Here is a 17,239-nt window from a genome sequence, read left to right as displayed (position 1 = left end):
GCGAGCACCATATCGCTATCTTTTTCCTCTTGCCCTGACTTCCCCGATCCCTTAATAAAGCATTGTGTGAAACGTTACGCATTTGGGTCCCCTGCTTGTACCTGTCGTGAAACAATGTATCTCAAAATAAATCACATCAAACAAAATAATTGAAATAAATCCACATATAAAAATAAACACATCTTAATCACCCAAAAAATGATAATAATAATAAAAAAAACATTTTTTTTCAAGTATTTATAAGTAAAATTATGTTCAGTTTGCCATTTCATTTTACTACAGTAGTATGCCACTAGAAAAAATGTATAATTTGTTCAAATTTCTCCCTCTTTTTTGCAGAAAATGAGCTAAAAGAATAACATATTTTTCCTAAATTTCACTCTTACATACATATGTTTTGAGTAAGGATGCACAAATACCAGCTTTGTTTTTTTCTGTAAAATACAAAAACCGAACCAAGACTACGTTCTGCCCTTCATTTTTTACATATGATTTTTTTTTATTTTAATGCCTGTGGATCAAATTGAGGTTTCAGGTGAAAATGGCCAAAATTGTGTCTGATGATGCAACCTCCATGCATGCTTTGTAGTGTCAACAAGTCTTCTCTCGATTTTCTCTTAATTTGGGCACACCAAAGCATAAAACCTGATGAAAGAAATTCTGGCCCACCTGATGCAAGCCACCTCCAGCATTTTTTCATGTTTCATTTCAAAATCTTTTTTTTTTTAATGAAATGAGATAGATGGCCACTGCTATTATTTTTCTCACCTGTTTCTACTAAGGAAAATAATATATTTCTGTCACCCTGAGGTCTAAATCCACTTGGATCTTGTCGCAGGTTTTTAGTACAATAGTCTGCTGGGACTGCATTTCCCGCACTATATGACATCAACTCATTCATTTGCATACCCGAGAATTTCTATTTTAGCTTTTAGACCAGACAAAAAAATTAAAAGTTAATAATAAAAATGTATATATACTGTTTTTTTTAGACATTTTTCATATTTTAATGTCTTTAAATTTGTTACTTTTTTATTGGAATATTACATCATATGATTTATTTTCATTTACAACTCAAAAAACAAGAATTGTAAATAATTAAATACAGTATGTATTTTATTTATTACGTTTTATCAATAACACATTCATTACTAATGTGTTGTTTAGTTAATAATTACTCTACAGAAGATTATATTATTTTTAATTAAAGTTGAAAGTTTGTGTAATTTATTTTACTTACCCGAACAGCAAAATAAAACCAAAAATAGAATTACACGGGTTAAATTATTAAGATTTTATAGCTGAATTTTTAAGTTGCATTTTGTAGCAAAAATCATCAAATATTAATTATGATTTGATAAAAGTATTTGTTTAATTTAAAAGGGAGACAAGCTTAAGATAGTAAAACTGTATAAATATTGATTAAAATAATATGTAATCTAGATCATTTGTCTAAAAGTAGTTAATTATTATTAAATTCTTGAAATGAATTATAGTTCTTATTTAAATATATGATTTTTGGTACAATTTTAATAACATAATAAAGAAAAATAATACCTGAAATCAGACAAGATTTTAATATGTTTTAACCTGTGTTTATATAAAAAAAATGCATTGCTTCGAATTATCAAAATTATTTTTTTGTTCATTTGAAATATTTCTTTCCTCAATGTTTGCCATTTTGATTCGTAAATTCCGCTCATTTTTAAATGTATTGATTGAGTTGTTTTTTGTTTTTTTTCACATTGACTTGTATTTTTTAGGTATCAGATTATGTTACTGTTTTTTTAATTCTGCTGTTTTTATTTATTTTTATAGATAAGTCATACAGGTAATATAAGTGCAAAGTTGTTGAAAATTGCACAAGTTAGAATACATTTTTTTTTACTTTTAGAATGGAATAATCTTAGTTTTTTAATAATTTTTTATCCCTTTTGATATTTTTTAGATAGTTCATTCAGGTAATGTAAAAATATGTTTACATTTAGACAAATTATCTTCCATATAACAGATTTATTTCTAGAATTGAATTGTCTTTATTTTTAGCCGTTATTTTTTACATTAAATAGAACAAAAATATAAAAATGGAAAATATATAATTTATTTGATTTTATTTTTATTTTTTTTCTAACAAAATGACCCGCAGGTAAGTCCATCGTGCATTGGTATTCATGAATGGGTCACTCTCCATCCATCATGTCAATTGTCATGTCAACTTGAAGGTCGGCCAGATAACTAAGTGGGCGGGGTGACCACCGTCCCTCGGCTTCCTATTGGTCGACCGGACAGCCACTTGATTGATGGACAGCGACGGCCCAAGTTGTTTCCTGTCTTATTGATGAATGTTTGATTTTTGACAAGGACACACACACACAAGAAATATTTCCCTGAATATTAAGAGGGATGGACATGTTTCTTTTTTATTTTCTACAGTAGTACAAACAAAAAAAATCAACATTTAGATGGGTTTCGTTGACTATTGCAAGCATTTTAATAGATAGCAATGTATGTCAATAAAGTCAGCTAGGACTGGTTGGTGCATTTTACTCAATGACATTGATACTGTCGGGCAGGGGTGTCCAAACTTTTCAGAAAGCGGCCATATTTGGTAAGCAGAAAATGTGTGAGGGCCCATCGAATTTTCTCGGCCTTTTTTATGACACAATCTTTCATAAATTCACCCTCCGTAAAAGGTTTCTGATGCCGGTTGCTGTCGACCTCGTAGCTAGCCTTTGTAGCATTTATTTGACTTGTGGTGTCCGATTTTTTGGGTTTCTCCCCACGATAAAGGGTGCCGAGGAAGCGAAATCAGTGTTACAACTGTTGCTGTAGGTTTGATTTCCTTTATTTGATCCACCAAAAGCAACACTCACTATCTAACTCCCCATTCTTTTGAATAGAACAACCACAAGGAAGTGCGGTCATGTGACCGTGCCTAGTCTAAACATTTGTAAAAATGCAAAACTTTACTAAACAGTGATCGCAAAGCCAGCGATTTTAAAAGGCCTAAAGTACAGAAAAACAACGTATGCTCACAGAACTAATACCAAAATGAAGGAGGACTTAGTGGGGCGTTTCGCTTAGATTCACGCACACTAACGTTTTAAGAGCTTGACTCGACCTCTAATAAACATGAACATGCAGACTCCCGTTTTGAATTCTAGAAACGCAGTTGTTTCGGATTTCGGTGAAAAAAGGGTTTAATTTCCACTTGACCTGGAAGCGGATGCCTTCACAGTCAATTTTCCTTTTTTTACTTACGGTCGCCATGTCGGAAAAGGGGACGATGGCCAAAAGTGTAGCTTAAATGCCATCGAGAGATGTTTTTCCCCCTCAAAAAAAAAGCTAAATACATGGATTACTTTTTTTGTGTGACCAATTTGTTTGCAATCTGTGCTTGTTCAAGCAGTCTCAGGCAGTGTTTACAAAGCTAACGTTGGCATTTAGACTACATGCTAACAGTTAGCTGAAGCTAAGAAAACAACAAGGTATGTTGCCCGATAAAAGTAATATAGATTCGATAGTAACAATCATAATTTGCGCTGTGCGCTGCAAACCCAAGTATATTTGCTGAGTGCCTCGGTCCAATTTTTTCACTTTCAACTTTTAACTATAACTATCTTTGTTTTGTTAATCAGGAGTGTCCGCTTGGATCCTGTAAAATTTCATTTGAGGATCATTAACTTTTTTTTCTACGACACACACACAGAATGATGACAGCTTTCTTTTTTCAGTCCCCTGACCAACGCAAAACATGACGTAGGTTATTAAAATGGAACGTCAAAGCCATCCATTCTGCTGATACATAGCTAAACTTTTAGCGCGTATGCTTGTTGACCTATTGTCTCGCCTTAGATTTTGCCTCCAAGCTAAGCCCCGCCCACCAGCTACGTCACAATGTTTACAAACAAATGAAAGGTTTATTTATGGGGTTTGACAGTAGTACAGTATATAGCTGTAATTGGGCAACGATTGATCATTTGAAAAATATTGCTGACATAGCGGTGCGAGCGCTGAACCCTTATCACTTTATCACCAGTGATTCAACGTAGAGTGAACAGAAAGTCATCCTGAAAGATACAAATAAAATAAACAAACAAGGGAAACAACTCTTTAGTGTATCTGAATCCCTGAACAAATATTGTTAAATTTTATGTTGGTGTTGTGTTCATCGTTTAGAATGTCAATAAGGAATTTGAAATGATAGCTACATGTATTCAACAAGGTTTGTCACTTACAATGCTCAATTTGAGCTGAGAAAAAACAAAACAGAATTGCATACCGATTTTTAATCAAAAAATACGCCTCGTATAAAGGAAAAATACAATTTTACCTACCTTTGGTGTATGTGACTTGAGCTGGTCTAGCAGAGTAGCTGGTGGATGCAGAGGGGCAGACGACATGACGGATATTCATTAAAAATGGTCAAAATTAAACTCATTACAAACCACAGAACAAGGTTTTAATTCCAGTGTTAAAAAAATACCGGGTAATATACAGCCTCCAATCTCGAACAAAAGCGATTTTAAAGAAGCATCTGTCAACAGAGAGTCCCTAAAACAAACTCAATTGGCTGAATAAAATTCGAGACAGACGGATGAGCAAAAGACAGCTGCATCTTTGCTGCACATCATTGAAAGATTATGGGAGCATTGCAGTCAATTAAAAACGTGCTCTCGGGGAGTATTGCGGCGCTAACAATATCATCTGCTAGTCGCTTTCAACTTTTTGCTAGCAAACAGCAGCCTGGTTAAACACCTCCACCAGAAACAAATGTTTGCAATTGGTTCGAGAAATTATATTGGCCTCCATTTTAATCGTCATCAATTTGAATTCACATTTTCAACATCAGACTTTAATAATACTTCCATGACTTTGATGAAAAAAGCTTAGTGTAAACAAAAAACAAGATTGTAATGCAGTACTTAGCTCATATTTCAAAATTGTACATTAAAATATGAGCATTTTTTAATGAAATTACTTATTTTAGGGATATTTTCTTTCTTATTTTGTTAGAGAAATATTTAAAAATAAGAAAATAATGCCAGGATCAGAACGGAAACAGGACCCACTTGCGTAACGTTTACCACAAGTTTTATTAAAGGAACGAGGAAGGGCTGTGCCCACGATCCAGTTTTCGCTCACATACTCGGCTTGTGATCCGAAAACGGAAGTGGATCTTCCGTGGCGAGCGATGGCGGTGTCAGGGACGCATAAGCAAGTCTGTAGCTGGGACATGGGAGCAAAAACGTGGTCGGGGCGGAAGCGAGTCGTAAGCCAGAAAAGGAGCGAAGACGTAGTTGATGGATTTAAACTGTAAATATTTTATTCTACTGTTGCATTATCTTCTTTGTACACAATGTGCCTTTCTTGTTTGTGTTTAAAGAAGGAGGAAACAGGATGAAAGCTTATCTGCGGCGAGATAAGGGACCTCTCTGACCGCAGGCCCACCTAGTTTTTGTTTGCTATGGATAACATGTTATCGTATAAACAGGTCTCAACTGTTTGTTTTGATTACTCCCCTTCCCTTAGCAGAGGTGACCTTATGTAAATTAGGGCCTTCCGAACACAATAAATAGACAAGGAGCATAAGAATATTTCAGAGTATCCAGCAGACTGCCGTAGGGTAGACTATGGATATTTCTCCTTGCAAGTAAGTTATACTCACGATTCTTTGTGTCTTTTTGTATATAGGTTTTGTACATCTGTTGGGTTAAACCTGACATTTATTTGGTCCTTCGAGCCGGATTCCAAGATACCTGACGATCCCAGCGTGTGAGTAAAGATCCAGGCAAGTCTGTGGCCACAGCATTAAGACCCTTTTCGGGACTGGTCCTTTTCCTTACAAGTTGGGATCCGAAGGTTGACGGAAAGTCCAAGGACTCAGAGAACTGTGAGTAAAACTTTTATTTTAAAAAAGGAATGCATGTGACTAAAGTAAAAGGGTATGAGTGTGAAGAATTCAAAACAGAGTTAAGAAAATAAATCCTAACAATCCTAGGCACTATTAGGTAAAAGAGAAACGTGGCCAGTAAGACTTAAGACACAGATAGATAGATAGATAGATACTTTGTTCATCCCCGAAGGGAAATTCACATTTCCAGCAGCATCCCTGAGCTGAGAACAATCGAGAACAATCGAAAATAACACGGGAGCTGCTGGAGTGGCTGCCATTCGTGACAGCGCCGGAAGAAAAGATTCAATTTGAATCATTTACAAACAAACAAACAAACAATTGAATCATGTACAAACAAACAAACAAAATATTCATGTTTCAATAAGTGAAGTCTTAAGTAAGAGGGAAAGGGTTCCTCTCCGTTTCAAAAAGAACTCAAGGGAAGTTCTTTAAGTAAGAGGGCAAGGGTTCCTCTAAGTAAAAGGGCAAGGGTTCCTCTCTGTTTAAAAAGAACTCAAGGGAAGTTCTTTGTTCTTCAAAAAGAGTGAAAGTGAGTGTGAAAGAAAATACTATTACCACTAGGTAATTGTATTTTATACCAAAGCAACAGGGAATAAATGGTGAGCCTTTGTGGATGCATGTAGGCAAGAAAAAGGTAGAAGTGAGTTTTACCACAAAAGGTTATTTATCACCATCCTGTTGAAAGAGAAACTCAGTGTTAGAATACACTAGGTATTAAAAACCACTGAGTCCAAATTTAGTTCTAAAAATGGGAAAGGGGCAAAGTAAAGCAAAACAGAAGCTTTTAGAAGATTTTTCGTGCAAAGACTGGAAAGTTATTGAAAAGGAAGATTCCTCAGCAATAAAACCCCTATGTTACTGGATAAAACAATATAACTTTAATGGGAAGTTGTCCACAGCAGGCATTAGAGAACTGCAACAAAAAATAAGAAACAAATGCAAACAGAAAAATAATAAGATGAGAAAAGAAGGTTATGAACAGACACAAGTCTGGATAAAAATAGCAGGACAGCGAGAGGAAGGTGAAAGGAGGCCAAGACAGGAGAGAGAGGATGTAGAGGAATTCATAACGCAGATAGAAAATCTAAGGCGATCTTATCATCTAAACGGAATGGAAGTACAGCAAGTTTGGATGACACAATTAGGGCCAGATTGGTTCCACGTAAAAGTAGCATACTCTCCAACTAATGACGCTAACCCTCCCGTGATACTTGCACCCGAATCTAAACGATTGACACAACAGGTGACCCCTCTCCTAGAAAGAATCAGAACTAAATACAGGAAAAGAGCAAATTACAATGAAATAGGGAGATGTAAACAAAAACCAAATGAGCCATTTGATGAATACAGAGTAAGAATGGAAAAGGTGTTTAGGGCACATAGTGGGTTAGAACCTGGTGATGGAGCTGACGAGGGCCCCTATAAACAACAATTAAAAAATGCATTGCACTCAGGCTCCTTACCAGAGATTAGTGGATGGGTAAATCGCCACTATATAAGCATGAATGGAGGAACACTTGCAGAATACATAAATCATGCCCTCCATGCTGAGAAAGTGATCAAAAGTAAGAAAGGGGAGAAGAAGCCATCAACAATTTTCTACCAAGAAGATGAAGGAACCACAGTGTTTTTTCAACAATCTAGAGGTAGAGGCAGAGGTTTTGGATCACGTGCAAACAATAAACCTAGAACCTGTTGGTCTTGTGGGAAGGAAGGGCATATTGCTATAAATTGCGGAGGCAACTCTTCCCCACAAGACTATCAGAGTGCATGACTAGGCCCGGAACCAGGACCAAAGCCTGAAATGAAATTTGAGATAGAGATAAAGCTAAAGGATAAAAATGAGGAAGAGGAAGAATATCTTTTCAAAACTCGCCATGAGAGATTTGAAGAAGAGGTTTTAAACTTAGAAAACATACTGTATAAAGAGAAAATAAGAAACCTAAATCACCAAATTTTGTTAAATTTATTAGAAGTTTGATTGTTTGGGCCCTGTGTATGTCTTATGTTATATGTTTGTCTGTCTTACTTGTCAAAAAGAAAGCTAAACGCTAAAAAAAGTACGTTTTCAAAAGAGCTGAGATTGTTTAAAGAGTGATATTTAAGAAGAATTGATAGAACAGATTAAAGGAGTTGGAAAAAGTAGATTTTTTGAGGAATAGGTGTTCACCATAAGGGTGTTTAACACAGGCACCGGGGGCCATAGATGGTTCTGGAGATTTTCTTGCGGTCCGAATTTTTTTAGTTGAAAATCGATAAATTAAAAACTGAGAAATTTAGGAAAAAAAATGACTGAGTTATTTTAGATGCGTTAATTCAAGATAATGACAGAATAATACAGAAAAAGATAAGATATTCCTGTTTTCAGTAAAAAAAATTGGTAAAATAAGGACTGGGAAGACTAGGAAAAAATCTATTTGAGTGAATTGGAATAAATTAATTTGAGATAAAGGCATTTTTATACAAAAAGTATTGAAAAAGCGTTAATAAATAATTTATTTTCAATGAATATGGAGGAAAAATGTATTGAGTGGAATACAAATGAGTAATATAACTTGTTGCACATCAATATATGTGATTTTCACATTAAATAAGTGAAAAATAGTAGATTTAATTGGTTTGAAGGAAAAAATTAAAATTAAGTGAGATGATTAAACGTCATTTTCGCATTAAACTAGTGAGCTAAAAAGCTATTGTGAGAGGGCGTGTAAGGAAGGAATGTTATGTTGAGAATGGATTGTTGGCAGAACAGGTAGGGAAGTTACAAATACAGAAAGATAAGAGTAAGTAAAAGAAGGTATAAAGGGAAAAGAAAATAAATATTAAGAAAAGGAGCATACAAAAAAAAAGAGAAAGAGAAACATAAAGGGGAAAGTTAATTAAATATCAAAAAAGATAATTGGTTGAAAATTAAGTGAGACTAACCGTAATACCATAGATTGGGACAAATAACTTTACTTTTTCAACATTGAATTGTGTTAAGTCTAGATGACTAAAAGCAAATGGGTGAGAGTGAAGCACATTATAGAGTGCTTTTGGCAGACATGGGACCAAGTCACACATGTGCAAGTCTCAAGTAAGTCTCAAGTCTTCACCTTCAAGTCCCAAGTAAGTCCCAAGTATTTTTTTCTTGGGCAAGTCAAGTCACAAGTCAAGTCCCGAGTCTTAGATTGCCAAGTCCAAGTCAAGTCACAAGTCATAAAAACAGCGACTCGAGTCGACTCGAGTCCAAGTCACTAAGTCTCAAGTCCCCATGTCTGGCTTTTGGAGGTCTTCGTTGACTTGAAAAGCGCTGTATAAATGCAGACCATTTACCATTTATAACATTACTTTTATAGAAAAGCTACAAATATAAAAAAAAATATTGCAAGGGGATGAATATCTAATTAAATGCTAATAAGCATGGACATAATATGTTGTTTTGCTTTAAAAGAAGAAGAAGAAAGAAATACCACAATATTTATACACAAATAATATTACAGAGGAGAAAATGTACGGTATTGGGTAGCAACAGGCGTTAACACATGGTTCAGCGATTCTACTGGACTATCCAGGAAGTCATTATTCTGGACTATAATAGTAAACTCAGGAGTACATCTGAAAAAAAAGAAAAAAAAGAAGGAATGACACATTTACTTTACTAAGGAACAGCAGGAGCTATTAAAACAAATTCCTAATAAACTATGGTCCCAGGGACCCACAGATGTAGGACTAGTAAAAGGAGCACAACCTATAATAATAAGACCCAAAACAGAACATCGGCCCAGAATAAAACAATATCCTTTAAGACCAGATGCAATGGAACGAATAAAACCAGTAATAGAAGATCTAAAGAAGGCGGGAGTACTAGTAGAATACGCTGAGTCACCCGTAAACACACCAATATTTCCTGTAAAGAAGGCACCCCCATCTTCAGGGTGGAGAATGGTTCAGGATTTGATAGCGGTAAATAACGCAATGATCCAGAGGTCCCAGTGTGTGGCAGATCCACACACGCTATTGAACTCTCTGAGCCCAAAGGCCAAGTATTTCACAGTGGTAGATATAAGCAACGCATTTTTCTCAGTACCAGTGCATAAAGACAATCAATTTTGGTTTGCATTTACGTTTAAAGGTAAAATATATACCTACACCAGATTACCTCAAGGGTATTGTGAAAGTCCAAGAATTTACTCTCAAGTACGTTTCGAGCCTCTAAATAAGAGCGAACTATTAACTTATGTAGATGATATATTAGTAGAACCAGGGAAAGAAAAAGAATATTGCATAGTAAAGAAATCTGAGTCATTTCAAATAATCAAAATTTTGAAATAAGTTTGAAAATAACGACTTATTAACACAGAAAAAGAAATCGTGAGATTGGAAATTAAATTTTCTGTTTTAATCTCTAAATGAGATGTGCTTTGTTTTTAAAAGGAAAAAAAAATACACACAGTATTAAGTATTAATTCAGATAAGGTCATGTTTATTTGTATAGCTCTTAATCTCTAAGGATATTAAGGGGCTGCAAAGAGAAAAGACTATTGCAAACCGAAGATTATGATAATAATATAATATAATACAATGCGAGTTGATAAGGCAATTTATTAGTGACAAGTATATGTTGTTTTATATTGAATCAATGAGAAAAGATAGTTGATTATGATTGAAGAGAGAGGAAATGACAATTAAAAAAGATTTGACGTTGAGTTCCATTTGGCATTTTTGAGATTTTTGATGTTTAGACAGTGTGATGGTTTGGAATTTTGATAAGTTTAGCGCCAAGAACAAGATCCCCTAGGAGGACAACTGATAAAAAGTCTTTCAAGAGAAGGTGAAATAAGCCACGCTTAATTTTTAAGTATAAGCATGTTACAATTAACAAATGATTAATAAATACGTAACAAATGCTGACTTATAGTTAAAAAGAAACAATTTCTATGGAAGGAGTGTTTTCAGAAGATAACGAGAAACTGATTGAGCCTGAGTAGGTAGGATCATAGGAATTTAAAAATAGCAGATTAATTATCTTGAGACAGATCATGAGAATTTAAAAATATATCTGCATGGATAAAAAATAATGTTTACATGGTCATTTAACTTAAAGAAGAAAGGAAACAAAACGTGAACAAAAGAAAAAAAGGCTAAAATAACAGAGAAAGTATTGTTTCGTAGGAAAGAAAGATGAAACAGGAAAAAGGAGGACAGGCTATGCTATAGTAACACATGATAAAGTATTAAAGGCAGAAGCATTAACCCAACATTGTTCAGCTCAAGCTGCAGAATTAGTGATCCTAACAGAAGCCTGCAAACTTATGAAAGAACAACAACAACAATATACACAGATAGCCAGTATGCCTATGCAACAACTCACACGTTTGCACAACACTGGAAAAATAGAGGTATGATAACATCAACAGGAAAACCAGTGACACATGCAAAACTGCTAACAGAACTATTACAAGCAGTGCAGCTGCCAAAACAGTTAGCTATATGTAAATGTGTGGCCCACACACCAGAAACAAACCCAGTTTCAAAGGGCAATGCATTTGCAGATAAAATAGCAAAACAAGCTGCACAACGAGAAATAACAGTTCTAAGTCTAACAGAAAATGCCTTAAAAAAACAAAATACTACAAGAAATGCAACAACAATCGCCTAAACCAGAGCAAGAACTCTGGAAAAGAAAAGGAGCACACCTAAAAGATGGAATCTGTAAATGACAAGAAGATAAACCAATCCTACCAAAAAAATCTATACAAATGGGCAGAAATATTGAGACAAGGGAAGACATGTCTCAACAGGAGGGATAGTAGGATTGATAAACCAGATATTGATAAACCTATGGTTTTAACTCCTATTAAAAAAAATAATAATAATAATAATAATAAAATAAAAAAATTGTAGAACATGTTTGATATGTGCAAAGCACAATGCTCAGGGTAATCTAAGACCAAAGAGAGGACAGTTTCCAAAGATAGAGAACTGTAATTAATTACCTTTTATGGACTTTATAGAACTTAACAATAGTGAAGGGAAAAAGTTATGTTTAATGATAATAGGTTCATTCTCAAAATCGATAGAGCTTTTTCCTACAAAACACCCAGATGCGCTAACAGTAGCTAAAGCATTATGCCAAGACATAATTCCATGTTATGGGATTCCAGAAAAGATCTATAGTGATAATGGTTCACATTTTGTAAATCAAAAAAATTAACTAAAATAGGCATTTCATATAGACCTAAAAGATCACTGTGCTTATCACCCATAAAGTGCAGGGTTAGTGGAAATAAAAGAATGGAACTATAAAAAAAAACAGACTTAGGAAGTGTATGGAAGAAACCAAAAGACCATGGACTAAATGTCTAGAATTAGTAAAACTGTATATTAACACCATCAGTACAAATGTGCTAACACCATATGAAGTAATATTTGGTGAATTACCATTATTTAAAAATATGTGGGAAACTGATGATGAAAGTACTCTGGTTGATTACATGAGAAAAATGTTGCAGCACCAGAAGCAACTGGCGGATCGTAATGATAACGATGATACACTTTTTATGTCTCCATAGGAAAGCCAATTAGTTGAACCAGGTGATTGGGTTCTGATAAAAAGCAGTAAAGATTGCAGAAAAACACATGAGCTCATTTGACACACTGTAAGAAAGTAATTAAGCATGAGTAAAACAACTGTTTCGATGTTTCTATTTTAGCATACGCTTTGATTGTTCTTAGTTGCGTCATTGTAATAGCACTGTGGTACCTACTGGAGAGCTGTTATTCCTCAACAAAACTTTCAGAGGAAGTCTGGCTACAAAGGGGGCTGCAATTATAGTTTGCAGTCGTCTCAAACCAGTGAAGATTGTCCACAACTCTGGAAGTGTTAGGAGGAATTGCATATCTGCAGGTAGAATGCTAACAGGTAGAATGGTAGCGGTAGGCGAATTGATAGTAGCAATTATAGCAACGTTTTTATTGTTATTTGAAGAAAACCTTAATGTGCAAAAGAGAAGAAGAAAAAGTAAAAGAACTCTCAGGAAGACAACTGGGATGGCGTTCCCCAGGTTTCTCCAAGAACCCCACGGGCGCTGAGATGCTTTTGCACCCGGCAGTGGTGAAGCCATATTTGACACTCCTTGCTGAGAGCTCCAACCCTGCAACTCTGGAGGGCGCTGCAGGGTCACTTCAAAACCTCTCACTGGAAGTTTGCGGCATACAACCGTGCTGCAGTGTGGTAGGAAAAAGAACTTTCCATCCTGGTGGAGTTGCTGCGAATGGACAACGATTAATGTGTCCCAGCCGTTGCAAGCACGCCTGCACCGAAAAAGGCGAATGCTGCCACCGCCAATGTCTGGGCAGCTGCACGCACGCAAACAGCGACACGGCATGCGCCGCCTGCCTGCATTATTACCACGAAGGCCGCTGCGTGCCCGACTGCCCGCCCGGCACTTTCAAGTTCGAGGGCTGGCGCTGCATCACCATGGACCTTTGCTCACAAGTTCACCTGCCCAGCGACGTTCACTTCGTCATCCACGAGGGCGAGTGCATGCCCGACTGCCCCTCCGGGTCCGCACCAACGAGAGTAATCGGATGCTGTGCAGCGCCTGCAACGGCCTATGCGACAAAATCTGCTCCACCTCCGTCATCGACTCGGTGAACGCCGCTCAGTCCCTCAAGGACTGCACCGTCATCGCCGGCAATCTGGACATCAACATCCAGCACCTTCACAACCTCTGGGACTGGACTCAGCACAACCTAACCATCCGTGCGGGACGCCTCTTCTTCCGCCTCAATACCAAACTCTGCATGTCTGAGATCCACACCATGTGGGAGAAAACCAGCGTCACGGAAAAGCCCCAGGAAGGCGACTTTCGCAATAACGGCGAAAGAGCCAGTTGTGTGAGCCACGTCCTCAGGATTTTGTCCAACAGCACGTCCAGCTATGCCATCCGCCTGATGTGGGAGCGCTACCATCCACGGGATTACAAAGGCCTTATCAGCTTTATGGTCTACTACAAAGAGGCCCCTTCTCAGAACATCACCGAATTCGACGGCCAGGACGGCTGCGGTTCCAACAGCTGGCACATGGTGGACGTGGATCTTCCAAAGGATAATAATACGGACCCCAAAGTCGCCATTCACCACCTCAAACTCTGGACCCAGTATGCCATTTTTGTCAAGGCCATTACCCTGCGGGTGGAGGACAAGCACATTCCTGGTGCAAAGAGTGACATTATTTGAATTCGAACTCGTCTGTCATTGCCGACCGTGCCCAAAGAACCCCGTGCCTACGCAAATTCATCCACGAAGCTGCTGGTCAAATGGTCGCCGCCTTTTTTTCCCAACGGCAACCTAACTTACTACCTCGTCAGATGGCAGCGGCAGCCAGAAGACCGAGAGCTATACCTGCACAATTACAACTCCAAAGAGCTGAAGATCCCGATCCGGATCCCTGCCACGGGATTTAGCGACATGGAGGAGATCAGCAAGCCCACCAAGTCGGAATTGTCCGGGGCCAAGAAGGGTCCTTGCTGCGTTTGCCCAAAGACCCCAGAGGAGAAGGACCGGGAGAAGGATGACCGCGTCTTTCTCAAGCTCTTTGAGAACTTCCTCCACAACGCCATTTTTTTTTTTGCAAAGACCTCAAGATCGTCGTCGCCGGGACCTTTTTGGCCTGGCAAATGCCACTTCCTTACATTTTCCAGATCTTTTTTCAGAAGTTTTTGACTACGGTGAATCAGACGACAAAGTTTAACCTCTAAGTGTAACATGAGTACTATAACATGATTCTGTAACTGAAAATCGAGAGAAGAAGTTATTGGATGACAAAGAGAAATAGTGCAAAGTGAATAAACAGGAGGGAAATGATGGATTTAAACTGTAAATATTTTATTCTACTGTTGCATTATCTTCTTTGTACACAATGTGCCTTTCTTGTTTGTGTTTAAAGAAGGAGGAAACAGGATGAAAGCTTATCTGCGGCGAGATAAGGGACCTCTCTGACCGCAGGCCCACCTAGTTTTTGTTTGCTATGGATAACATGTTATCGTATAAACAGGTCTCAACTGTTTGTTTTGATTACTCCCCTTCCCTTAGCAGAGGTGACCTTATGTAAATTAGGGCCTTCCGAACACAATAAATAGACAAGGAGCATAAGAATATTTCAGAGTATCCAGCAGACTGCCGTAGGGTAGACTATGGATATTTCTCCTTGCAAGTAAGTTATACTCACGATTCTTTGTGTCTTTTTGTATATAGGTTTTGTACATCTGTTGGGTTAAACCTGACAGTAGTCAGGGACAAAAAAAGGGTCGGAAGCTGGGACGGGAGAGCAGACGTAGACAGGATCAAAACGGGTCGAAGACGGACAGAGCAAAAAACAGGACAGGTGGGAGTCAGGGTCGAAAAAGGCTTGCCTAGTGTTCACTGAGGTTCGCAGACGTACTGACAAAAGGGGACAGACAGGACTGGGTTCAAATACTGATCGGGAGCCAATCAGAACCCGCGGCAGTTGGCGCCAAAAGAGCGGAAATAGCTGAGTTACATCAGTAATCATGACAAATAAACTAACTCAGAATGATTAAGAAAGAACATCAGCAAATATATGTGGTGTCTAATTCGAGATTCTGCATCAAGAAGAATAGAAAAAAAATAACAAATGAAATCCATCACATTTTCTACTGGCCTGGTTCCTCCACCATATCATCAGAAATGATGTGGCCCTCGACATAAAATGCTAAAGTGATGTCAATATGGTTGAGCTTCGCTAGAGTATTTGTGGTTGCACAGAGCTCATTTGCAGCAATAGTTTAAGTTCCCTGATAACGACTCCAGCGTGACAGCGCCTTAAGTTAAGTTAAGGACAGAACGTGGGCGTACCAGCGTGTTTGTTATCAGATGTAGAACGCTGGTAATGACTGCATTAAATATTCATGCAACTCCCGCATTTCTATTGTTTTCACCCATCTTCTTTTTGCCACGAGCAGAAAAACAAAAAAGTACATGCATATATTTTTAGTAACTGTCCCAAATACGTAAACCTGATAAAATATGGGCAGCAGTAGCTCAAGTTCAATTCCTGGCTCCTCCGTGTTATATGTCGAAGCGTCCTTGGGCAAGGCACTGAATCCCTAATACCCCCAATAGCAGGTAGTTGCCTTGCACGGCTGACGCCGCTATCAGGTTGTGAGCGTGTGCGTGAATGGGCAAGTGTGAAGCACACTGTGAAGCGCTTTGGGAGGTCTCCAGTGACTTGAAAAGGGCTATATTGTCACGGTTGCCATGGCACCCAATTGGCTTCCCTTCTATTTAAGCTCAGTACTCTCACTCACCCTTTGTCAGTCCCTCAACGAACCTTTGCACCCGCAAGACGTGGGCTTTGACTCTGTCCGGGATACCGTTTGTGTATCCTGTCCGGTATCGATTCCGTCTGTTTTGTCCTGTTCTGATTTCGGTCTCCAGTGTCTGGTATCGTGCCCGTCATTCTCGTCCTGTCTGATATCTCTTTGTATCTGTTATCAACCTTTTCTATCCCGTTCTGTCCGGTATGGACATCATCTGTCCGGTATCAGATCGTGTAACTGGTATCGATCTCGTTGGTCTCTTGCTTTCTGTTGTTCCACGCCAGATTTTCGTCTTTCGCCCAGCGATTGCCGAATCACTGGCGTTTTGTGTTAACGTGTATGACTGCCCCATTTCCCTTGTGTGAGAAACGTCACGCATTTGGGTTCCCCTCCTGTTCCTGTTTATAACGTATATAAATGCAGACCATTTATATTCATGTTAGAAGAGCTATCGAAAATAACTTTATTTTTGTGGGTTCCAATCTGGAATATTTGACGAGCGAAGGAATAGTTTGACGTCGACAGGGAAATAATATTCAAACGTAGAAACTACTTGATGGACACGTTTAATATCAATTCACAATTATCTGCAAGAAAGGTGACTCGTGGAGAAAAACAAATAAAACAAGCGAGAAATGACTGCGACAGGACAGCGGAGTGTATTATATTCTCTTCTACTTTTCTGTTTGCTCTATAATTTCAGTATTTTATATATTTTGTGACGATTCTGGGAAAGTTTTGGGACAAATTTGGGCTACAACATGAAAAAACAGACATGAAATTAACATGATTTGCTACAATGCAATAAAAATAATTCTTAGTTTATTTGTCAGTACCAGAACAGGAAGAGGACCCAGATGCGTAATGTTTTCACACAAGCTTTATTTTACGGAAATGGGGCACTCATGCGCGTGAATACAAATCCCAGTGATTCAGCGATCGCTGGGCAGAAGATGTAAGACAGAAGTCCGGCGTGGAAAAACAAGAAAACATTATT

The 17,239-nt window shown here is 37.8% G+C and overlaps 1 protein-coding gene across 2 annotated transcripts; it reads left to right on the top strand.

Moving 5' to 3' along the window:
- The first annotated feature begins 5,698 nt into the window (after positions 1-5,698).
- LOC148360232 (insulin-like growth factor 1 receptor) lies at positions 5,699-15,036 on the top strand. 2 transcript variants are annotated; one of them, XM_088343768.1, is made up of 2 exons: positions 5,699-5,893; positions 12,888-15,036. In XM_088343768.1, exon 2 carries the CDS (start codon positions 13,232-13,234, stop codon positions 14,138-14,140), a length of 909 nt encoding a protein of 302 aa, XP_088199894.1. In that variant the 5' UTR covers positions 5,699-5,893; positions 12,888-13,231; the 3' UTR covers positions 14,141-15,036. The 2 variants fall into 2 exon arrangements, with proteins under 2 accessions (XP_088199894.1, XP_088199893.1); XM_088343767.1 differs by lacking the exon at positions 5,699-5,893 and adding an exon at positions 11,948-12,806.
- Positions 15,037-17,239: the final 2,203 nt, after the last annotated feature.

This window comes from Urocampus carinirostris, chromosome 9 (assembly GCF_059441175.1).
Source record: "Urocampus carinirostris isolate Australia breed hairy pipefish chromosome 9, RoL_Ucar_1.0, whole genome shotgun sequence".
NCBI lineage: Eukaryota > Metazoa > Chordata > Actinopteri > Syngnathiformes > Syngnathidae > Urocampus > Urocampus carinirostris.
This window is presented reverse-complemented; position numbering and strand designations above follow the sequence as displayed.